This window comes from Phyllobates terribilis, unplaced genomic scaffold (genome assembly GCF_046119375.1).
Source record: "Phyllobates terribilis strain yellow unplaced genomic scaffold, ASM4611937v1 Scaffold_4__5_contigs__length_816908805, whole genome shotgun sequence".
NCBI lineage: Eukaryota > Metazoa > Chordata > Amphibia > Anura > Dendrobatidae > Phyllobates > Phyllobates terribilis.
This window is the reverse complement of record NW_027362764.1, coordinates 194,512,017-194,538,310: the sequence shown is the minus strand read 5'-3', so window position 1 is coordinate 194,538,310 and position 26,294 is coordinate 194,512,017. Positions and strand designations below refer to the sequence as shown.

Sequence of the window (26,294 nt, the reverse complement as noted above, 5' to 3'; positions counted from 1 at the left end):
TGAGGCTTCTCTGCGGTGGTTGGATCAGCTGCGGACGGTGTGGCAAGATGGGACTACGCTGTCTCAGGTGGAAAGGCTCTTCCAGCTGTTGGAAGAGTTGGCCCGATATGGCAGGGACGCAGTGCTGGATACTACTTCGGTTCTGTCCAGGGCTCAATCCTCGGCCGTCACAGTCAGAAGAGCACTGTGGCTTAAACAGTGGACTGGAGACGCGGTATTCAAACAAGGTTTGTTGAGTCTGGCATACAAGGGCGGTCAGCTTTTTGGTTCGGACCTCACGGAGCTGATTGCTAAGGCCAAGGCCAAGGATTCGGCTTTGCCGCAGCGGAAAGCAGCGGCTTCTACGTCTGGCAAGTCAAGTGCCGGTAGTGGTCGTCAGCCCTTTCGGCCCAGGGGACGGTTCGGTCAGCCCTCTTGGAGATCGGGTCGTCCCTCGTCTTCCGGAAAGAAGACCACCCAGAAATCCCGTACACCCTGGAAACAACATTTCCGTCAGGACAAACGGGAGGTTGCCAAAAAGCCCGCTAAGGCGGACTGACGCCAGGAACCCTCTGGAGGGCGCTCGGGTGGGAGGTCGTCTGCTTCAGTACGGGTCGATTTGGGCGTCCCACGTATCAGACGCCTGGGTAACGCGGGTTATGTCGGCAGCAGGGTGTGGTGGTTCCGGTTCCGCCGGAGGACCGGGGAAGGGGGTTTTACTCCAACCTTTTTGTGGTCCCCAAAAAGGAGGACAAGTTTCGCCCCATTCTGGACCTCAAAGAATTGAATGTTCATGTCCGGACCTGGAAATTCCGTAAGGAGTCTCTTCGCTCTGTGGCGGCCCTGTCGCAGTACGATTTCTTGGTGTCGATCGACATCCGCGACGCCTATTTGCATGTCCCTATCGGCAGGGCTCACCAGCGCTTCCTGCGTTTCGCCATAGGTCAGGCCCATTACCAGTTTGTGGCCCTACCATTCGGGTTGGCCTCGGCGCCCAGGGTTTTTACAAAAATTCTGGCGCCGCTCATGGCGCTCCTTTGAAGGCAAGGAGTTACGATTCTCCCCTACCTGGACGACCTGTTAATTGTGTCGCCCACAGCGGAGGAGGCGGTGACGGCTCGCGATCTCTCCCTTCAGCACCTGGAGGACTTCGGGTGGCTGGTCAATTGGAAGAAGTCGTCACTGGAGCCGTCGCAGTCAATTCTGTTCTTGGGGATGCATTTCGACACGGTACGGGCAGTGGTGTCCCTGCCTCCGGACAAACAAGCGAACCTTCGTCACCATGTCCAGGATATGAGGTCGGCGATGGCGATGTCCCTTCGGAAGTGTATGCGCCTTCTGGGTCTGATGGTGGCGGCAATGGAAGCGGTACCGTTTGCACAATTTCATTCCCGGCGTCTCCAAAATCTTATTCTGACCCGTTGGGATCGATCGCCGGCTTCGCTAGATCGCTGTGTCAGTATCTCCTGCAGGGTGCGAGAGTCTCTTGGATGGTGGTTACGTCCGGAGGCTTTATCCCTGGGGAAATCCTTCCTCCTCCCACGGTGGTCGGTCATTACCAACGATGCCAGCCTGACTGGCTGGGGGGGGGGGTTTGGAACGATCTCTGGGTTCAGGGGGTCTGGTCGTCAGAGGAAGCGTCTCTGCCGATCAACATCCTGGAGTTGAGAGCGATTTTTCTCTGCCTCCGACATTGGACTTTTCCCTTGAGCGGTCCGCCGGTCCGGATTCAGAGGAAAATGCGACAGCTGTCGCGTATATCAACCACCAGGGTGGGACGAGGAGTTCCAGACTCATGATGGAGGTATCGCGGATCCTGGTATGGGCCGAGTCCAGGGTTCCAGCCATCTCCGCGATTCACATCCCAGGAGTGCTGAATATCACGGTGGACTTCCTCAGTCGTGAGCAGGTGGATCCCGGAGAATGGAGTATTCATCAGGATGTTTTTGCACTGCTGTGCTCCCGTTGGGGGGACTCCCCAGGTGGACTTGATGGCATCCAGGCTGAACGCCAGGATTCCGACGTTCATGTCCAGGTACAGGGACCCAGAGGCTGTGGCGGTAGATGCTCTAGTGGCCCCGTGGGACCAGTTCAAGCTGATCTACGTGTTTCCGCCGGTATCCTTACTTCCTCTGGTGATCCGGCGGATCAAACTCGAACGAATTCCGGCAATTTTGGTGGCGCCGGATTGGCCGCGGAGGGCGTGGTATTCAACGCTGGTGTCTCTTCTGGAGGCGCCTCTGTTTCCACTGCCTCTCCGCCCGGACCTGTTAACCCAAGGGCCCATTTGTCATCCGGACCTGAAGTCACTTCGTTTGACGGCGTGGCTCTTGAGACCGAGATATTGACCCGTCGTGGGTTTTCGGCCGAGGTCATTGCCACCTTGCGGGCGGCCAGAGGTCCAGCTACGACTAGGATTTATCACAGAACTTGGGAGGCCTTCTATTCATGGTGTTCTGGATCATCAAGGAACCCGAGGGTTTTTTCCATTCCCAACTTCTTGGCTTTTCTGCAATGTGGTTTGGCCAAGGGTCTGGCGGTTGGTACCTTGCGGGGTCAGGTATCTGCACTATCCGTGCTTTTTCGGAAGGCTATTGCTTCGCGCAGGAATGTGCGCTCGTTTTTTCGCGGGGTTGCACGTCAGTTTGCGCCTCGGAGGGCGTTTGTGGCTCCTTGGCGGCTCAATCTAGTCTTGGAGGCTCTTCAGCATGGGCCGTTTGAGCCTATGGATTCAGCTACGCTTTACTTGCTTTCTTGGAAGGTGGCCTTCCTGGTGACGGTCACCTCCTTGAGAAGGGTTTCTGAGTTGGCGGCACTGTCTTGCTCGCCCCTTTTTCTGGAGTTCCACCCGGATCGCGTGGTGCTTCGTACCCGTGGCGATTTTCTGCCTAAAGTGGTGTCGCATTTCCACGTCAATCAGGACATCGTGTTGCCCTCTCTCTGTCCGAATCCGAAAAGTCCAAAGGAGCGAGCCTTGCACTCGTTGGATTTGGTGCGGGCTTTGAAGTTCTATCTTTCTATCACGCAAGGGTTTCGGAAGTCGGACTCTCTTTTTGTGATTCCTGCAGGTCGTCGGCGTGGTCAGTGGGCCTCCAAGGACACTATAGCTCGGTGGATACATTCGGCTATCCTGGAAGCGTACCGGCTCAAGGGCGAGCCTTGTCCGGTTAAGGTTCAAGCTCATTCCACGAGAGCTGTTGGTTCGTCGTGGGCTTTTCATCAGGAGGCCTCGGCAGCGCAGCTCTGCCGGGCGGCTACCTGGCGCTCCGTTCACACTTTTACTAAATTTTATAAAGTGGACGTGAGTGCTTCCGCCGATGCGGCCTTGGGACGCAGGGTCCTGCAGGCGGCGGTGGTTTAGGTTTTCTCTTTATATAGTTTTGGCGCTTGTTGCGCACTTGACTATGTTGTTGGGGTGTTGGCGATTCTGCCACTGTTTCCCACCCTTGAGTTCTGGACTGCTTTGAGACGTCCCACTAGTAATGGATCTGTGTCTCCCTTCCTTCCCTTCTGCTGCTGAAAGACGGATTTTGGTAAGACCTTACCTGTAAAATCCTTTTCAGCGAAGGAAGGAAGGGAGACACAGCACCCTCCCATGGCAGAAGTGTATTATTGTTTTCCAGATGCGGCGCGACTCCTCTCTGATGGCGGTCATCTGGGCGGGGGTCGGCGCACTAGGGCTCTGTTCCAGCATTGCCAGCTCATCGCAGTTGTCAGGTCCAGTGAGTAGTGCCTGGGACTGTGTGTTTTTTCTGTTATATGCATAACCTGTTCTCTCGCATTTCTGAATTTTCGGAAGGGGTTGTGTTGTTCCGCTGGTGTTGTCTGCTCTTCCTTAGCTTGTGTACGGACTGAAGGACATGGAGTAAGAGGAGCCTAAGCTGGAGGGGCCGGTCATCACTTTTTCTAATCTGAGGTGAACTATCCTATGGGGCTCCGCCTACCCACTAGTAATGGATCTGTGTCTCCCTTCCTTCCTTCTCTGAAAAGGATTTTACAGGTAAGGTCTTACCAAAATCCGTCTTTTTTTCTTCTAACTTTTAGCATCAACTACAAAAATGAAAGAAATTTTAGCCAGCACTCGCAACATAACTTATTCCTTGACATATTCATGGCACTGGTAAAGAACAGGCTTGGATGCAGGTAAAATAACAAAAAGAACATTTTAATGTTTTTATGCTTTGCTCCTTTAGACAATTTTTATATTTCAGGAATTACAAATAATATTAATAATGAGTCTGCTCATTGAATATAATGTCATATGATTTCACAGGATTCTGCATATTTTTAAGCAAATATTTCATCCCTAAAGACAAAAATGTGCAGCTGCGTAGAATAGTAAAAATCTCTTTAATTCCTGAAGTGTTGGGATTCCAGACATTCTTGCGCAGTTTTACTGTGAGTCAGTCTTTCTCTTCTTTCCAAACCTAAAACAATTTATTACTCTCTTTGGCTTCCCTCGCAGCTCAGCCATTAATAACCATAGACATCTCCAGTCATATAGCCCACGCTCATCTCCCACTCACTGTATGTTCCACAAAGCATCAGCTGGCAGTTTGGCTGAAAAATATTACACAGAAAACTAATAATGCATAATGATCAAATTAAATATGGAAGTTCAACAATTAGATCTAGGCTTCTTATTCTAAAATATGTTACTACTCATGTGTTTTTGTTTCCTTACATTCTCCAGGGAATGGACTGACAGAGCTCCATCTGTTCATTTATTACGAGTATTGATCTGCTTGAGATTATTAATCCGGGACCCTTTTTATCAGGTATGGTTCTCATGAGTTTATATCAAAGACTGATGATCACTTCCAAGCAGAGAACAGGTGCATACAAAGAGTAGCCACCTCCATATATAACTAACAAATTAGCACTCTGTAGCACTATAGTATGCAAACATGAAATATATGAAATTGGAATTGCATTACTGCTCTAGAAAATAGGAAAAAATGAAGATACTTAGCACATAAATTGACCAATTCATGTGTGCCCAGCAACCAACGACAAGGCGATTGTCTCTGCTGGGAACCTAACCTAACATGCATCTCTCCTGGGCTGATGGCCTACAATTATAGGTAGGTAGGATCCTGCTGTGATTAAATCTGCCATAGGATGATGAGTGGAGTGCTCGGTCAGAGAGCCTATGTATACAAATATCAAAGACTGACCGTCACTTCCAAACAGAAAACTGGTGTGCACAGGTGCTTACTAAGAGTAGCCACCTCTATATATAACTAACAAATAAAGTTGCACTCTGTAATGCTAAAGCATGCAAACATGAAATTAGAATTGCATTACTGCTCTTGAAAATCGGAAAATAAACAAAAGGATCCTACCTACCCACTAATGTAGGCTAGTAGCCCATGAGCAGTATCATATTAGGTTAGGTTCCCAGCAAAGACCATAAGCTTGTCGTTGGCTGCTGGGCACACATGAATTGGCCAATTTATGTGCTAAGTATCTTAGTTTTTCCTATTTTCTATAACAGTATTGCAATTCCAGTTTCATATATTTCATGTTTGCGTGCAATAGTATTACAGAGTGCAACTTTATTTGTTGGTTCTCATAAATTGACTTGCCTTTTCAATGACATTACATATTAATACACATCAAGAACCATGAAAAATTGATTTTCCCTCTAAATACATGTATTGCTTATCCATTGTATGCATAATTTTGAATCAGATCATTTTTATTAAACTAAAACACTTTACATACAATTTTCCGTTTTCATTTTCCAATCAGGAAGAGGAAATAATAACATAAGATACTGACACAGTTACAGAATAGTTCAAGGCAATCATAGTATTTGTATATATAGATATCAATGAATTAAAAACAACAATAAAGCACAGGAATTGATATTAAGTAACCTTTGCGTAGAGACAATATCCATACATCTAACCAAGAGCTGATTCTCATTCTCTGTCATAGAGTTCTAATTTAGATTATTCCTTCCTTTCTTCTTTTTTTCAAGGCATAAGTTTAAGAGGACAGATAATAGAAAGGATCGCTCTATTTCTTATTAGTATGTAGGAAGGCAAACCGGGAGCATCTAACCAAGGTCCCCACATCGACTCATATTTACGCATAGCTTTTTCCTTCTGATACACTCCTCTCTTCTTAAATATAATACCATTAATTTTATTCTTCAATTTTGTTAAGGTTGGAGGGTTCAGATCTAGCCAATGATATGCCAGCAGTTTACGTGCTTGAAAAAGAATCCTCGAGAAGCCCAAAGCTATTGGCGAGTCTACATCTATATTTTCCACCAAAAGGCCTAGTATACATCTTCTGGGCTTCGGTTCCAGTCTCACCCCAAATACTGTCTCCACAAGATACAATACTCCCTTCCAAAAGCTTCTATGGAAACGGATTCCCATATCATGCGCATTTAGTGACCATTCTTGCTACCACACCTAGGGCATTTTGTGTTTGGGCGAACACCTATTTTGAAAAGAAAACTTTGGGTTCTATACACCCTGTGGACAAGATATATTTGTGATAATCTTTGGGATTCACAAGGAGATAACTTTGAGATTAGTTCAAGGTTCTGTGTCGCTAGTCACTACTCACGGACAAACCGTAAGGCTTGGGTAGTCAAGAGGTCCTGGGTCAGATACCAAGAGGGCTTGTCATATAAAAAGGGGTAAGGCAAAAGGCATAGTCAGGTTACAGTCCAGAGTCAGAATTCCAAGGTCATAGTGCGTCAAGGCAAAAGGGGCAATACAAACAGGTAGTCAATAGGCAAATCTGGGATCCAGCAGCAGAAATTCAGAATGTCTGAATTCGGAGCACAAAGCACAGAGGACAAACCACACTGAGCTGAAAGCTACGACCAGCAGCTGTCTGGGACAGACAGCTTAGTTAAGTAGCTGGGTAATCACTTGAAACAGGGAACACCTGAAGGAAGATCAGCACCTCCCTGTCCCAGATTGGGCAGCCAAGCTGTCACTCAAATACTAACAGCTCAGCATGCCCCTGCACTAGATTGGACGACTGAGGTGTCAATCACTGCGTCCAAGATACACTGAGTAGTGGAATCATGACAGGATCTCTCTCCAAAGAAATATCTCCCAGCTCCACTTCCCATTTAGACTTATGCTCCATTGTATTTGTCTCAGTTTGAGTCAACAATAGTCCATAGAATCATAGAATGTTAGAGATGGAGGGGACCTCCAGGGTCATCTGGTCCAACCCCTGCTCAATACAGGATTCACTAAATCATCTTAGGCAGATGTCTGTTCAGCCAGTTGTTTATAGATATGTGAAATTATCCCCCTAGTGGAGTCTGAGGAGGTGATTGTGTCAATGACTTGAGTATTCACAAACTATTATAGGTGATAGGTTTTTTGGAGAGTTACATTCATGCCTTAATTGCAGGTACTGATAGAAAAGTTTCTGGAATAAACCAAACTCTTATTGAAATTGTTCAAAGCTTTTAAAGACATTATTTTGAAACAACTTCTCAAGTCTGCTGATGCCTTTTTTCCCACCAATGCGTGAAGTATTTCAAATTAAAGAATTCATGTAAGAGGGGGTTATTCCTGATTTGGAGTGAATTTGGAATAATCCCAGCATACCTTTCCCCTTATCCCATACCTTATACATCTTGGCTAAAGAGGAGGATCTAAACCTATCACCTGATGGTAATGCTATTTCTAAAACACTAAGTGAGGAGCTCCAGGCAGATTCCCATAAGATCAGACCCCCTATTTGCCCATACTATCTCTCTGAGTCCACCCGAGAAAATGTAATTGAGGAGCAATGTAATATGTCAATGGGTCTGGAATTGCAAACCCTCCCATATCTTTATCCCAGCGAAGTGTCTCTAATTTGATTCTCTGCTGTTTTTTCTTCCATAGAAGTTCCCTAAAAAGAGTTTGTATTTTATGAAAGTATCTCATTTGAATCCACGCTGGGGATTTATGCAATATATATAATAACTGTGACATGAGAACCATTTTGATTAGGTTATCTCTACGAATAACCAACAGGTTATATTCTCTCATAAGCGAGAGTAAGTTAAGATCTATAAATTCATCTGCCCCCTACCACTCACCATAATCACTAAGTATTTACATTTGGTAACAATTGGTAATTGGGTCAACTCAACATTGAGGGATGATTGTAATGAATCCAGAGGTAATAGGACAGTTTTATCCCAATTTATTAGGAGGCCAGAACATTTGCCAAAGACTTTAACAATATTTATAACATTGTATACATAATTAACGCATGATCACTAGGACCCCCTAGCCATTGCCAGACCAGGGGGCCCCAAAGTCCCTTGTGTGAAGTGAGTGGAGCAGAGCGCTACCTGGGTGACTCTCATAGAGAAGAATGAAGTGGTGATGATGCATGTTCACTTCCACTTCATTCAGGCAGGAAACTTTGGGAATCCCTTTTTCTTGATCGTTGTGGTGATAAAAATCATTTATCACCTATCCTGTAGATAAATGATAAGTGATTAACGTATTTACTGAAAAAACCTAGAAGATGCCAAATTTTATTTTAGTGTCAGACATGCTGTATTATCCGCGGACTCTCTGATTTTCATCAGTTTATCTTGTAAACCACATCTTTATCCGAATACAAATGGCCTTTAAAATCCTGGCATAATATCCGCAACATAATGGGCACATTGCATATTTTCCAATGTGTAAAGACGACTACAAATTAAAGGATTATGAGCATTGTTGAGCATTATTGATTTAGACGACTAGATGTTATTTACTACTATTGTTACTTTCCATCTGTTCCTACAAAGCTTCACGTTCTCATTTTTTTACAGTAGCTTTTGACTCTTATTCCTATATAGAAACATTGAAATGGTGGTGAGATCAACTCTACAACAACTTCACCTGGCAGCTATAGCCTCATTGTACCTTATTGCACCCATTTTCCTCCAACTTTGTAAATGTTATCATCATTGGGGAGAACCTTATTTAAATACACATCTAACATCCCAGGCTCCTAGAGATGCCATGTGCTTCTGGTGAAGCATTTTAGATGGATTTTTGTGTTATTACTTATCCTCAGCACAAGTGATTTGCGTCATTCAATAAGGCCATGTTCACATTGCATTTTTGCCACACATCAATGATTCTGTTGGGGCTTCCGTGTAAAGGCCTAAAACCAGGATTCTTGTAGAACCCCTGACTGAGCTAATGACTTTCTTGAGATACCCTGTTTTGTCCAACTTTTTGAGGTGGGCACAGAAGCGTGGTCAACTTTCCGCCTCAACTTCGTCTTCCTCATTACAATCATAGGTCCCTTCGAGGGTTCCGCCATAGTCCTGCTTTTCAGGACTTAACATAATGTAGCCACTGATGTTGGCCAAAAAGCAATATGAACACAGCCTTAGAAGTACAAAGTGAGCAGAGTTGTCAAGTGCGAAGTAATGGTGTTTTTGAAAGCAGACTGGATGGTCGACAGCACGAACTGGCTGAGATCTTACATGGAGTTTTTGTTGCAGTTTTTTGAGTGTAGCCAGCAGACAAGAGAAATATAAGCTCCTCCTCAAAGGACTCGTTGTGTTCAAAGTTTTCATGGTCCATGGACTCACAGACTGATAAAATGACAAACTGAGCTTTTAATCACCCTTCCGAGATCCAGCGATGCCTCTCCACTGCTGCTCCCATCGTTATCGATTGACTGTAGTTGCGGTTTCATGTCTATAGCTGCTGCTGATGTAGAGTCCATTGATTGGCTGCAGCGGTTAAATGAGCTCTAGTCATGATTTCACCGCTGCAACTGATCAACAAAGACTGGATCAGTGGTGAGAAGGAATCATTGGACACAAAGAGGATGAATAATTGCTCAGTTTGTTATTTTTGCGGTCTGCTAGACAATGGTCTACAAACAAGACAACTCCTTTAATATTTCCCGTTATTTTTAATCTACTTCTAGCTTTGGCTATTCATATCTACACTGTGTGCAGAATTATTAGGCAAGTTGTATTTTAGAGGATTATTTTTATTATTGATCAACGACTATGTACTCAATCAACCAAAAAGACTCATAAATATCCAAGCTTAATATTTGTGGAAGTTGGAGTGTTTTTTTTTAGATTTGGCTATCTTAGGAGGATATCTGTTTGTGCAGGCAACTATTACTGTGCAGAATTAGTAGACAACCTAATAGAACACAAATATAATCCTATCTCACTTTCACCAGGTAAACCAAAATCAGTGCACAAAATTTAGAAATAAACATTTCTGACATGCAAAAACCAAATCCCAAAAATTTAGTGATCAATAAAGCCACCTTTCTTTATGATGACACTCAACAGCCTTCCATCCATAGATTCTGTCAGTTGCTTGATCAGTTTTCGATCAACATTGCATGCAGCAGCCACCACAGCCTCCCAGACACTGTTCCCAGAGGTGTACTGTTTTCCCTCCCTGTAGATCTCACATTTTATGATGGACCACAGGTTCTCTATGGGGTTCAGATCAGGTGAACAAGGGGGCCATTATTTTTTCTTCTTTTAGACCTTTACTGGCCAGCCACGCTGTGGAGTAGTTGGATGCATGTGATGGAACATTGTCCTGCATGAAAATCATGTTTTTCTTGAACGATACCGACTTCTTCCTGTACCACTGCTTGAAGAAGTTGTCTTCCAGAAACTGGCAGTAGGTCTGGGAGTTGAGCTTCACTCCATCCTCAACCCGAAAAGGTCCCACAAGTTCATCTTTGATGATACCAGCCCATACCAGTACCCCACCTCCACCTTGCTGGCGTCTGAGTTGGAGTGGAGCTCTGTGCCCTTTACTGATCCAGCCTCTGGCCCATCAAGAGTCACTCTCATTTCATCAGTTCATAAAACCTCAGTCTTAAGATATTTCTTGGCCCATTCTTGACGTTTTATCTTATGTTTCTTGTTCAAAGTGGTCGTTTTTCAGCCTTCCTTACCTTGGCCATGTCCCTGAGTATCGCACACCTTGTGCTTTTTGATACTCCAGTAACGTTGCAGCTCTGAAATATGGCAAAACTGGAGGCGAATGGCATCTTGGCAGCTTCACGCTTGATTTTCCTCAATTCATGGGCAGTTATTTTGCGCCTTTTTTGGCCAACACGCTTCTTGCGACCCTGTTGACTATTTGCCATGAAACGCTTGATTGTTCGGTGATGACGCTTCAAAAGTTTGGAAATTTCAAGACTGCTGCATCCCTCTGCAAGACATCTCACAATTTTGGACTTTTCAGAGCCCGTCAAATCTCTCTTCTGACCCATTTTGCCAAAGGAAAGGAAGTTGCCTAATAATTAAGCACATCTTATATAGGGTGTTGATGTCATTAGACAACACCCCTCCTCATTACAGAGATGCACATCACCAGATTTACTTAATTGGTAGTTGGCTCTCAAGCCTATGCAGCTGGGAATAGGACAACATGTATAAAAAGTATCATGTGATCAAAATACTCATTTGCCTAATAATTCTGCACACAGTGTATATAAAAACTGCATTTGTGATTCCAGCCTAGTAGAGGATCATTCCTGGGGGGGAAGTAGATGCGTTTTATAATACACTGAAAACAACAGTATTAAAAATTAGATGCCATTCTCCAGATCTCAGCAGCTGCTATTGTTGAATATTAAACCAAGTTTGCACATTTTCAGACTTGCTTTACCAATTCTCCATGCAATCCCCCACCTCTCCCCATACATGTATACATATATATCAGCCCCCTGCTAACCACTTCTTGCGGGCATCCCTGGCGCCTCTTCTGATTAGGACATCATCATTGTGGCTTGACGCACTCATGATGTCACGCCGTGCCTACTAATCAGAGGAGAAGGACTAACAATATGGCCACTAGGGCTCTGCAAATCTTTTTGTTCAACTCTATAAATTATAATTAATAATTATAAATGTTTTTTTTAGAGAAAGCGAATACTAATAATTTATTTTAACAAAATATTGCTAAAAACAACAGTTATTTCTCATTCAGACATCTGTTTTCTCACATACGAGAAAAAAAAGGACCAATTCTTTTGATCAGAGTGTAGTCCGAGTGTCACCAGTTTTTATCGTACATGGAGAAAAAGAAAGTTTCATTGGATGTCATGTCTCTGTGATTTTACACGGACCTTCCAGTCCATTAAAAATCATGGACATGTGAATGGCCCCATAGACTATCACAGGTACGAGCGCTACCCGTGAAAACCAAGGATAGCACTCGTACGAGAATATTGGACATCTGAATGAGCCCTTAGGAAATTGTATTCTCAATATAATAACAAGTGAGTGCTAACACTTGTACAAAAAAGTAAGCACATATTAGAAATACCTGCAGTCATAAAGAAAATATTTTTATACATTTTTTGAAATGGTAAAAATATAAAGTAGATCTTTCTTTTTGTTACACATGTGTATGGTCAGACTTTATGCTTTGCAAATTATATACCGTATTTTTCGGACTATAAGACTCACCGGACCATAAGACGCACCTAAAAAAAATGTAAGCAAAAAATGCGGTCACGGTGCACTGTTAAGGTGGAGGCGGCCTGCTGCTGACACTGTTATAGGGGTAATGTCCCCCAATTCTGTTAATAGTCCCCATCCTAATATATATGGCCCCCCTCATCCCCATCCTGGTATGCATGGCACCCCAATCCCCCATCCTGGTATGCAGGGCACCCCATTTCCCCATCCTGGTAAGCATGGCACCCCCGTTCCCAATCCTGGTATGCTAGGCACCCCTCATCCTGGTATTTATGACACCTCTCATCCTGGAATGCATGGCACCCCTCATCCTGGTATGTATGACACCTTTCATCCTGGAATGCATGGTACCTCTCATCCTGGTATGCATGGTACCTCTCATCCTGGTATGCATGGCACCCCTCATCCTGGTATGCATGGCTCCCCTCATCCTGGTATGCATGGCACCCCTCATCCTGGTATGCATGGCACCCCTCATTCCTCTTCCTGGTATATATGGCACCCTTCATCCCTCATCCTGGAATGTATGGCATTCCTCATCCCTCTTCCTGGTATGCATGGCACCCCTCATCCCTTATCCATGTATGCATGGCATTCCTCCACCTGGTATGTATGACACAATTCATCCCTCATCCTGGTATGTATGGCATTCTTCATCCCTCTTCCTGGTATGTGTGGCCCCCCTCATACATCATCCTGGTATGCATGGCACCCTTCATCCCTCTTCCTGGTATTCTTGGCACCCCTCATCCTGGTATGTACGGTCTCCCTCATCCCTCTTCCTGGTATGCATGGCACCCCTCCATCCTGGTGTGCTTGTCACCCGCTGATCCCCATCATGCTGCACACAAAAAAAAAAAACAATTATACTCACCTACTCTCTGCTCCAGCGCTGCATGCCTCTCTGCTGCCGACACTAATCTCACTGTGTGAGCTGCGCATGGTGTCAATGCCATGCGCCCTCACACTGTGAGATGAGCTGCCGGAATAGTTACTGCTCCCCACGCTGGGACTGTGTGCGTGGGGAGCAGTGACTATTCACTCTCCTTAATAGCACGCACACTGTAGCCACAGCGCTGCTCCTGCTGCGGCTCTGCGGTCTGTGTGCCCGCTATTAAAAAGCATGAATATTCACTACTCTCCATGGGAGTGGGTTGTAGTGAATATTCATGGTCTTTAGTAGCTGGCACACATGACTGCCGAGCGCAGCAGGAGCCGGGCTATTAAGGAAGATAAATATTCACAAATATTCATTTTGTTTAGTAGCGGGCACAGTGTAGGCTGCAGCAGGTGGCTGCTGCCTCCTGTGCCCCGCTCATCCTTCGCTGCCGCTCCCCTACAAACCCCACCACCCACAGCCATAGTATACATATATATTTGGACTATAAGAGCCACCCCCCACTTTCCTCGAAAATTTTGGAGGAAAAAAGTGCATCTTTTAGTCTGAAATATACGGGACATGCTGTGACTTTCCTAGTACACACTGACATTTGGATCCTCAATTTAAAGACAAATGTATACTTTATGTGAATATAATAAATGTTACTACGTGAATTGTGTTATTACTATGATCTAACTTTTTCTTCAATTAGGGGGTACTTCATCAAATTAATGGAGTTGACATTCTTGCACAGGTACTCAAATTTTTATTTTATTTCATTTTTAAGTAATTATTTAGAAATGAAAAAATTGAAACATTTAATAACACAAACACTACCAGTGAAGATAAGAAACTTTGTGATATATCTCTTTCCCCATTTATCAGACTCCACTTTTCTAAAGTCACTGTCTTCAGTGAAAACAGGTTTTTAGCTGACTGAGAGACCAGATTATATTTTCTTTCTATATAAAACCTAAGATAAAGAGAAAATGAGCAAATACCCTGCTGTGAGTAAATAAATAGCAATAGTTCATGAAAATAATATAGGGTACTTGGTTAACATAATTTTGATAAAAAAAAAAACATAAAAGCTATCCCACCACGTCACGGTGACCCTATTCGGGACGATCCTAAGCTCTAGTATTAAAACCTTACCATATGTAAAATTATGTAAATTTCAATAAGGACCAAGAGCCGGCTAATGGACACCCAGCCATGGGGCACTATTCAAAACGTAATGTCGAGGTGAAAGAAAAGGGCCCTTGTGTGCACTGAGTGCAAAAACCTGCACACGTTGCATGCATACCAGTTTATATTCCAGTTCATCTCTTTAGGTTTTTATTTCAGGTTTGCGTTTGGGTGTCCGCCTCCGGTAGGCGTATACTCCCAAAAATGATGCTTGGCAGAGCACACGCTCGCTCTGCCGGCACCATTACAGTCTGCGGCTCCGTCGGCGCATACATATAGATCCCATTTTGCTGGGGGTTTGGACATAAGCCCCGACGGGACCAGTGAACTTGACCCTAGACGCAATGTGAAAGCAACCATAGAGGACAAAAGACGTACATGTACGACAAATATGTGCGCTAACTGTATGGAGTGGTCTCAGGAGCTGAGGCCGCTACAGCCAGCACATGTGCCAATGACTATAATTGCCTCATCAACAAAGAGAGCCTGGTGTAGGGACAAAAAAGTAATTACATGTCTTTGGATGAAGTCCTGTCACAATTTAAAACCTTCATGAGTGAGATGTGTTCCAATTTTTGTTAAAAACAGATTTTAAAAATGTATTTTGACTTGACTTTTAGGATCACTGCTTCCAATAGTTGGCACTAGAGTTCTAGTCTTCTTCCTATCTGAAGAGACCATTTGCACATTTAATTTCCCAGAGGAGCATGCGTGGCTTAGAAGTCTCCTCACTTTGACATACCAGGCTTGGCTTGTCACTCTCCACAAGGAGAAACGTTACTCCTTAGACCCCAAATCCTACAAAATATACTCAGGCTAAGTTCTTCCGTCAGTCTTTACTTTTCCCCCCTCTGTACTGCATCACTTTTAATGCTGTTCTGCCATCTGCTGGACATTTATGGAATGACTCTTATATTTTTAGTACATGCAGACAACGTGCAATACGTACCTTTCATCCGGTGAAGATGAATTTAATGTTGACAAGCTGGTCAATATGACATGTAAGTATAAATATCTGCTATGAATTTTTTTTTTTCTTTAGAAATAAATGAATGCACATGACAGTTTTCTGAATATATTTCCTGCTGGTGGGATCATAAAGAACATAAATATGAGTAAGAACGAGGAAGTATACTCCTCTTACAGCTAAAAAAAAAATAAAATGTTGTATTTGGCACAATGAAGATATATATCACACATTAATACTGATGCTACATCAATCCATTGAGTCCAGACCTCTACAAATTTCTCAGTCGTGTTACAAATAAAAAATGTCAAATACTTCATAAGCGCTAATTCATCACGACTAGCGTAGCGCGAGGTCGCACTCCTCCAGTCTTCCTGGAGAAAGAGGCGCCAAATTAAAGGGGCTATTCGGGGCTGTTAAAAACAAAAAATGTGCCTAAGCATTAACAGGCCGGTAGCTGCTACATACCATACTTGCCGACAATTCAGCTGCCTCTGCTGATGTCACATGGACGGAGCAGCGGCTTCTTTTCCTCCCTGCTCTGTCGACGGGGCGTGACTTCCGACATCATCCTGATTGACAGTCGGCTACCCCATTTAGGCATCAGGAATCCGGCTGTCAATCAAAATGATGTCAGAAGTCCCGCCCCGTCAACAAAGCGGAGCGGAAAAGAATCCACCGCTCTGTCGATGTAAAGTCAGCAGAGGCAGCTGAATCATCGGCAAGAGTAGTCTGTGACCGCTATGTGCCGGGGAAGAATGGCGCCGGACACAACAAGCAGGTAACAACTACCTGCCTGTTAGTGCTTAGGCACATTTTTTGTTTTTCACAAAGTCTCGGATATCCCCTTTAAGAGGCGGATGCCACTTAATAAATTTGACACCTCTTCTGAGTGGCGTGCAGCTCCATGCTCTGCAACAGAAATGCCATCACAGTCAGGGACTGGAGTAGCATTACTCGCTTACAAAATTCCGGAACTCTTGATATATTTGACCGGCAGGTGTGGCCATGCCACGTTCGGCTTGGCTCCTCCTCAGCTTTGCCCACTTTGACGAAGCTGATTCAAACTGGCGTTAAAATGCCAAAAGTCTCAAAATGTTTGTGCAACGGGGAGTTGTGCAAATATTTTGCGACTTTTCAAAGCTTTTACATCAGTTTTCTGGTATAAAAGCTTTGATGAATTGGCCCCATAGAATTCTGTGTAGAGATCTGTTCTAGCCAAAGGTCCACAGCTTCTTCAAAATAGAGAAATGAGATGTGGAGCAGCAGCCGTAGTGGTCAAAAGTGGCCAGTTTTAGCTCTTATTTCATTTCTACTGTTTCTCTGAGTATTCTGCTATTTTTTTTGTAATCCGCCATACTGTTACACAAATGTGGCCCTTATTGTTTAGGGCACACAATGTGACAGTTTTTATGTTTTTTACCAAGTGTGCTGTGCTCACAGGATTCTCTGGGGGGCTGTATTTAGGCTGCTCTGCATTATTAGCAAGTGATCAAAATCGCCTTGAAAATGACCATAAAAATCAGCACTAAATAAAAAGCTCATATCTATAGCGCATTTAACCACTTAGTGGCCGAGCCAATTTTGACCATTATGACCAGGCCAAATTTTTTTAGATCTGACCAGTGTCAATTTATGTGATAACTCTGGAACTCTTCAACGGATCCCAATGATACTAATGTTTGTTTTTTTCTTGACACGTTGTACTTTATGTTAGTGGTAAATTTTGATCAATATGTTTTGCGTTATTTGTGAAAATATCGGAATTTTGGTGAAAATTCAGAAAAATTAGCAATTTTCAAACTTTCAATCTTTATGTCCCTAAACCAGTTAATCATGCCATACAAAATAATTAATAAATAACATTTCCCATATGTCTACTTTACATCTGCATCATTTTTCAAACTTCATTTTCTTAGGATGTTAGAGGTTTAAAAGTTTAGCAGTAATTTTTTATTTTTTTCAAGAAATTTACAAAACCTATTTTTTTTAGGAACCTATTCAGCTTTAAATGGACTTTCAGGGGCCTATGGATTGGAAACTCCCCCAAAGTGATGCCATTTTAAAAACCGCACCCCTCAAATACTTCAAAACTGCTAGGAAATATTTTAATTCTTCAGGTGCTACACAGGAATTAATGCAAAGTGGTATAAAAAAAATTGTATTTTTTTCCTCTAAAATGTTGCTTTTGCCCCAATTTTTTCACTTATACAAAAGGATAGCATGAGGAAATGGACACAATTTGTTACCTAGTTTCTTCTGAGCTTACTGACACCCCACATGTGGTCACAAACCTCTGTTTGTGGAGGGCTCAGAAGGAAAGGAGCACCATTTGAATTTGGGAACAAAAAATTTGGCTGAAATAGATTGCTTGCACCATTTTGCATTTGCAGGGCCCCTAAAATCCCTAAACAGCAGAAACCCCGCCACAAGTGATTCCATTTTGCAAACTCGACCCATCAAGGAATTAATCTAGTGGTGTATTGAACATTTTTAAACTCACAAAACTTTATAACATTTAGATGTTAAAACAAAATTAAAATTTTCCACTAAAATACTGTTTTAGCACCAAATTTATAATTTACATGAGGGATAATAGGAGAAAATGGACCCCACAATTTATTGTGCAAGTTGTTCGGAATGCAGTGGTGCCCTATACAGTATGTCGTCAGAAACTACTGTTTGACCACATGTCAGGGCTGAAAAGGAAGGAGCGCTATTTGACTTTTGGAACACAGATTTTGCTAGAATAGTTTGCGGGCGACTGTCGCAGATCCCCTAAGGTGCTAAAACAGCAGAAGCCAAAAGTGACTCCATTGTAGAATTTGCAGCTCTCAGTGAGTAAGTCCACTCCGTGCTTTATCCTGGAGAATTGCAAATCTGCCAGTTTAGTGCCTACACATTGTGCCCGCGTTCAGTTTAGTGCCCCCATATAGTCTAACACCCCCATACATTGTGCCAGCTTGTGCTTTTGGAAACACGCACCCCGTAAATTGTTAAAGAAGCACTCCTCTCATCAAAGTTTTTATCCTCTTAATATATTGCAGTCATCATATTATATAGCACTTACAATTGCTCATTTTGCCTTTCTACCAAGTTAATTTTCTTTTCGCTGCTCTATGTAGAAACAAGAAGTTTCTTTTCCCTGCAAAAATATTTCCTCTCTTCAACTCCTGACTCAGCTGCTCCCTCCTCACCCCTGCCAGGGACTTTTGCAGTGACTTAAGTTTCATTCAGGGAAAACAGATCTCCTGTTTCTACATAGAGCTTATAAGAATTCAGCTAGTCAGTTTTTAATCATGTGATGTCATAGACCTAATGGAAAAGAGAAGAATTAACTGGGTAGAAGGGTAAAATGAGCAATTGTAAGTACACGGTGCTATATATATGATGATTGCAACGTATTAAGAAGATAACAATTTTGATGGGAGGAGGAGTGCTTCTTTAAGTGTGCTCTCCCCGCTACAATTATGTCAAACATGTGCCCGCTTGCTGCGGTTTAAGCACAGCGGAGCTCAGAAGGGGGGGAGGGGGGATCATTTGGATTGGGAGCACAGATTTCACTGAATTTTATGTGAGTGGGTGTTGGAGACGTATCACTTTTCCAGAGTCTTTGTTCTACCAGTAATGTGGAAGCCACTATATTTCCAGTGACAGATGATAGACCTGAGTGAGGACTGGTTTTGTGTGAGATAAGTTAGGGCTTTTGTTGGTAACATTTTGAGGTACATAATATTTTTTGATCGCTTTCAGTTGTAGTTCACACAGTGCAATTTAACAGGCAGTGACCCAAGAATGTCCAACTTAAAGTCTTTATTGTCCAAAAAAGTCACACAGTTAAAGGCAGCTTTATCCTCCTGATCGCAGCCGGGTCCTCCAATGCAGTCTGTACAAAACAACCAAGTTGCCGTGGGAGACTGTGCCGCCGTGTCACTCGTGGGTGCGTCAGTTACATTGCCTTCTCCGGCCTGTGGTCAACCTTCACACAGACTTGCAGTGCACAGAGCTTCCTACTCTGCTACTAGCAATCCCAACACTGACACACCCAAACCTTTGCTGCAGGTTTAAATGAAAAACTGTGACCATGAGCCACTTGTAAAAACCAGGCTGGAGGGAGTGACCCGCCCCTCTACCATCCTGTAGATCACTCCCAAAATAAATGCCCATGTCAGGTTTTCTTAACCCAGTCCATACTTACTTTTATTTTGCACTGCAACCACAGCTGTGGCTGTGATTGCAATGCACTCCAGCGGGTTCAATATGCCTCTGTGCGCATCCTGTCCCTCGTGTATGATTTCCCTCACTGTCTCACACAGTATAAGGCTGGATCTCCTTGTTGTCTTCTATGCTGAGCATCTACAATGGGGTTGCTGTGTAAATCCCACAAAAATGCAATTCAGACAAAACCCCCAACAGAACCACTCACTCTAATGAGGCGGATGGAGACTCCATTGGACTCCATTTGGCGTTTGTTCCGGTGGCATCCATCTGTTTAGGCATGCACAGAACTGTGCGCCTCCACTCTTGTTCTCTAAAAATGTGCCTAACATGATGGGACACTGTCTGAACAGAGACCAGATGGAGTCCATAGTGTCTCCATCTGCCTCATTATAGTGAGTGGTTACATTGGCGGTTTTGTCTGAATCGCGTTTTTTGGGATTTACAAAGAAACCTCAGCAGAGAACGTAAGATAAATGTGAACCAAGTCTTATTCCGATTTTTGAGAGGTAGAATGATCAAATAGACAGCAGTACAAGAATACCGTATTTTTCGGACTTTTTAGACGCACCGGACTATAAGACCCACCTAGGTTTTAAAGGAGGAAAATAGTAAAAAAAATGTAAGCAAAAAATGTGGTCATGATGCCCTGTTATGGAGGAGGGGGTCTACTGCTGACACTGGTATTGGGGTAATGTCCCCCAATTCTGTTAATATCCTCCATCCTGGTATGTATGGCCCCTTCTTACTGGTATAAGTGGCCCTCAATCCATCCTGGTATACCTGACCCTCATCCCCATCCTGGTATGCATGGTACCCATTTATCCCCCATCCTGGTATGCATGGCACCCCTTTATACCCCATCTTGGTATTCATGACACCCCTTGATTCCCCATCCTGGTATGCATGGCACCCCTTTATCCCCCATCCTGATATGCATGGCACCTCTTTATCCCCCATCCTGGTATGCATGGCACCCCTTGAGCCCCCATCCTGGTATGCATGGTACCCCTTGAGCCCCCATCCTGGTATGCATGGCACCCTCTGAGCCCCCATCCTGGTATGCATGGTACCCCTTGAGCCCCCATCCTGGTATGCATGGCACCCCTTGAGCCCCCATCCTGGTATGCATGGCACCCCTTGAGCCCCCATCCTGGTATGCATGGCACCCCTTGAGCCCCCATCCTGGTATGCATGGCACCCCTTGAGCCCCCATCCTGGTATGCATGGCACCCCTTGATACCCCATCCTGGTATGCATGGCACCCCTTGAGCCCCCATCCTGGTATGCATGGCACCCCTTGAGCCCCCATCCTGGTATGCATGGCACCCCTTGAGCCCCCATCCTGGTATGCATGGCACCGCTTGAGCCCCCATCCTGGTATGCATGGCACCCCTTGAGCCCCCATCCTGGTATGCATGGCACCCCTTGAGCCCCCATCCTGGTATGCATGGCACCCCTTGAGCCCCCATCCTGGTATGCATGGCACCCCCTGAGCCCCCATCCTGATATGCATGGCACCCTCTGAGCCCCCATCCTGCTATACATGGCACCCTCTGAGCCCCCATCCTGGTATCTATGGCACCCCTTAGCCCCCATCCTGGTATCCATGGCACCCCTTCAGCCCCCATCCTGGTATGCATGGCACCCCTTAAGCCCCCATCCTGGTATGTATGGCACCCCATGAGCCCCCATCCTGGTATGCATGGCACCCTCTGAGCCCCCATCCTGGTATGCATGGCACCCCTTGAGCCCCCATCCTGGTATGCATGTCACCCCTTGAGCCCCCATCCTGGTATGCATGGCACCCCTTGAGCCCCCATCCTGGTATGCATGTCACCCCTTGAGCCCCCATCCTGGTATGCATGGCACCCTCTGAACCCCCATCATGCTGCCTACAAAAAGAAAATAAACACTCATATTCCTCTCCTCTCTCCTCCAGCGCTGTCCCGCTCTGCTGCCGACACTCTCACTGTGTGAGCCGCGCATGGCAGGGCGCGCATGGCATCCCTGCCATGCACCCTCACACAGTGTAAAACGCTGTGCTGGAATAGTCACTGCTTCCCACGCTGGGACTCTGAGCAGTGACCATTCAGTCTGTTCAATAGCTCGCACACCGTACTGCAGCGCAGCTCCTGCTGCCGCTCTGAGGTCAGTGTGCCTGCTATTAAAGACCATGGATATTCACTACAACCCATGGGAGTGGGTTGTAGGGAATATTCATGAGCTTTAATAGCCGGCAGACAGACCGCAAAGCGGCAGCAGGAGCTGCGCTGCGGCTCCTGTGTGCCAGCTATTAAGAAAAATGAATATTCATTGCTCTCCACGCCCATGGGCGTGGGGAGCAGGAAATATTCATTTTCTTTAGTAGCGGGCACAGCGTAGGCTGCCTCCTGTGCCAGGCTGATCCCCCGCTGCCGCTCCCCCACACCCACCACCACGCACAGCCATGTATATAGTATTCGGACTAGAAGACGCACCCCCCACTTTCCTCCAAAATTTTGGAGGAAAAAAGTGCTTCTTCTAGTCCGAAAAATACGGTAATTTTTATTTTTGCATGGTTCACTTATTAGTGATAAGACGGCTTTATTTTTTGTGTCAGTGCGATTACAGCGATACCAGATTGGTATAATTTTATTGTAAGTTCTCCTACTATTATATGCTAAAAATGCTTTGTTTATAAAAAAAAAAAATTTCATTTCCATATGAAAGCTGTCACTTTTGAAAAAGTGCATTTTTGGTATGTTTTTTTATTCATTTTTTTACTCTAAAATAACATGACAGTTTTACAGATCGGATCATTCTGAATGTGGTGATACTAATTATTTGTACTATTTTGGCTTATTTTTGTTTTAACACAAATGCTGCGCTTTTAGTGACGAAACAAATTTTCGTGATTTGTGTGCGCTTTTTTGTGGTTTTTTTTTTTAACACATTGGTACCTGCGATTATGGGTCGATGGTGTCAAAGGGGATTTTTAACCCCCTTTTAACCACTTAGATGCCGCTTTCGTGATTGACAGCGGTATTTAAGGAGTTACTCAGCCCCGATCGGTTCTGTCATATACAGTTTTCACCCAGGGGATTTTTGTCCGCTGGGAGCGCTATTTACTTATGCATCATCGCTGTTTTAAAACGGCGATGAGGGAATAAGGACCCTTAATGACCATCGCTTTAATGCGTATCAGCGGTCATTAAGGGGTTAAAAAAAAGTAAATCATAAAAAAGAAGGATAAACAGGAACAGCAAGAATAAAATAAGACCAAAAACTGGTCACTTTTGACCTGGTGACAAGTTCTTTTAAAGGGAACCTGTCATGTCCTTTGTACTATCTAAACTGCCCCCATTGAGTTGTTAGTGATACAATGTGCATCACTAACACGCTTTTTTCATTAAAATCGGCACTAATATCATGTGTAAAAAACACTTTATATACTTATATCATACTTGTTTGTTTAGTCATAGGGGTGGGATTCATCGCCATTAGTCAGGGTAGGCACCGCCCACGCCATTTGAATTCTGTTCCCGGTTTGCGCTGACATCACTATGCCGCACTTGCGCAGTATGTCATGGCCAGCCGTGCTTGTCAATCTGGGAGCCACGCATGCGCTGTAACGAGCGGCTCTGGACGCACTCAGTGAAGCTGGGAACTACACACAGCTTCACTGCACACGCTTGGGGAGCCGCTCGTCACAGCGCATGCGCGGCTCCCAGATCAACAGGCGCTGCTGGCCAATATACACATTGTGCAAGGTAGCAAAAACCTATGGACAGATTCTCTTCAAAGACTTTTCCAGCAAAAAAAATAGAGGTAAAAGTTGTTTAAATAGTTAGAAAACACCACTTCAAACCCTTCCAACATGGTGTACACAGCTGAATTGAGGGTCTGTACACAGTACTTGACTTCCAGCTGAAAAGTATATTTAGGACAATTTGATGAGAGAATTATCTCTTAGCTTCTTACAACCAATCAGTATTGTTGAGACCAAGTGAAAATGACAATTTGTAAACCCTGAAACAGTGTAGACGATGATGTATTGAGTGGTCATACAATGGTTAAAATTATTTGTAGATACACATCAACTGTCCAAGGAATCTATAATATATACATTGGTTGAGCCCATCTTTATTCATGAGGCCCATTGTCTACTATTTAATATAAGGATTGAACTCATTTATGTGGTAATTTTGGAATTAAAGATGAATTGTTGTCTTACAGATATCTTTCAAAAAATTGCTGCTGCTAAAGATCAAAGAGAGTGGGTGATACAGAGTGGAGCACACAAAGTAAGAGATGATGTATCATTGAAATGTAGAAATAATGGTGATCAATATTATTCATATGATCTATATTATGTACATCAGGGGTGGGGAATATTTTTTCTGCCAAGGGCCATTTGTACATTTATATAATCATTCAGGGGCCGTACAAATTTCAACTTGAAAATTATCATGCTATATTTAGTCCAAAAATTAACTCACCCCTATTATGACAGCTGGAGCGACTTCTCATCGGTGCGGCTGTGATGTTAGGTGGTATTGATAATGTTACTACTCTCAACTGCTTTTCCAAATTTGCGTCGGTCAACTCTTTGTGATAATAAGTTTTGTAAAGAACTTGCAGCAGTAAGTTGTTCTGACCACAGATGTATATTACACTGCATGTCTCCTCACAGTGAAAAATTCATAACTGCTCACTTTACATTTACAGAACTATAACAGTGGGAGGTCTGCAATATACATCACATAGGAGACACCGAAACTGCTGTATACATGACATAGGAGACACTGAGGTTTCTGTGTATACTTCACATAGGATACAATGAAACCGCTGTATACATCACATAGGAAACACTGACACTGCTGTATGTACATCACATAGGAGACACTGACACTGCTGTCTATAAATCACATAGGAGACACCAAAACTGCTGGGTACATCACATAGAAGACACTGAGGCTGCTGTATATACATCACATAGGAAACACTGAGACTGATATACAGTACAGACCAAAAGTTTGGACACACCTCATTTAAAGATTTTTCTGTATTTTCATGACTATGAAAATTGTACATTCACAATGAAGGCATCAAAACTATGAATTAACACATGTGGAATTATATACTTAACAAAAAAGTGTGAAACAACTGAAAATATGTCTTATATTCTAGGTTCTTCAAAGTAGCCACCTTTTGCTTTGATGACTGCTTTGCACACTCTTAGCATTCTCTTGATGAGCTTCAAGAGGTAGTCATCGGAAATGGTCTTGCAACAATCTTGAAGGAGTTCCCAGAGATGCTTAGCACTTGTTGGCCCTTTTGCCTTCACTCTGCGGTCCAGCTCACCCCTAACCATCTCAATTGGGTTCAGGTCTGGTGACTGTGGAGGCCAGGTCATCTGGCGTAGCACCCCATCACTCTCTGTCTTGGTCAAATAGCCCTTACACAGCCTGGAGGTGTGTTTGAGGTCATTGTCCTGTTGAAAAATAAATGATGGTCCAACAAAACGCAAACCGGATGGAATAGCATGCCACTGCAAGATGCTGTGGTAGCCATGCTGGCTCAGTATGCCTTCAATTTTGAATAAATCCCCAACAGTGTCACCAGCAAAGCACCCCCACACCATCACACCTCCTCCTCCATGCTTCACGGTGGGAACCAGGCATGTAGAGTCCATCCGTTCACCTTTTCTGCATTGCACAAAGACACGGTGGTTGGAACCAAAGATCTCAAATTTGAACTCATCAGACCAAAGCACAGATTTCCACTGGTCTAATGTCCATTCCTTGTGTTCTTTAGCCCAAACAAGTCTCTTCTGCTTGTTGCCTGTCCTTAGCAGTGGTTTTCTAGCAGCTATTTTACCATGAAGGCCTGCTGCACAAAGTCTCCTCTTAACAGTTGTTGAAGAGATGTGTCTGCTGCTAGAACTCTGTGTGGCATTGACCTGGTCTGTAATCTGAGCTGCTGTTAACCTGTGATTTCTGAGGCTGGTGACTCGGATAAACTTATCCTCAGAAGCAGAGGTGACTCTTGGTCTTCCTTTCCTGGGGTGGTCCTCATGTGAGCCAGTTTCTTTCTAGTGCTTGATGGTTTTTGCAACTGCACTTGGGGACACTTTCAAAGTTTTCCCAATTTTTCGCACTGACTGACCTTCATTTCTTAAAGTAATGATGGCCACTCGTTTTTCTTTACTTAGCTGCTTTTTTCTTGCCATAATAGAAATTCTAACAGTCTATTCAGTAGGACTATCAGCTGTGTATCCACCTGACTTCTGCACAACACAACTGATGGTCCCAACCCCATTTATAAAGCAAGATATCCCACTTATTAAACCTGACAGGGCACACCTGTGAAGTGAAAACCATTTCCGGTGACTACTTCTTGAAGCTCATCAAGAAAATGCCAAGAGTGTGCAAAGCAGTCATCAAAGCATAATGTGGCTACTTTGAAGAACCTAAAATATAAGACATATTTTCAGTTGTTTCACACTTTTTTGTTAAGTATATAATTCCACATGTGTTAATTCATAGTTTTGATGCCTTCAGTGTGAATGTACAATTTTCATAGTCATGAAAATACAGAAAAATCTTTAAATGAGAAGG

At 44.0% G+C, this 26,294-nt stretch overlaps 1 protein-coding gene across 5 annotated transcripts in view; it reads left to right on the top strand.

The window, feature by feature from the left end:
* Positions 1-26,294, top strand: part of NEK10 (NIMA related kinase 10) — a 554,523-nt gene that overhangs the window by 80,609 nt on the left and 447,620 nt on the right. For all 5 annotated transcript variants that reach the window (XM_073678014.1, XM_073678012.1, XM_073678015.1 and 2 more), the window contains exons 5-9: positions 4,024-4,122; positions 4,673-4,757; positions 14,032-14,073; positions 15,430-15,508; positions 23,911-23,978. In XM_073678014.1, coding sequence (XP_073534115.1) covers positions 4,024-4,122; positions 4,673-4,757; positions 14,032-14,073; positions 15,430-15,508; positions 23,911-23,978 — 373 coding nt within the window. The remainder of the gene's footprint in view (positions 1-4,023; positions 4,123-4,672; positions 4,758-14,031; positions 14,074-15,429; positions 15,509-23,910; positions 23,979-26,294) is intronic.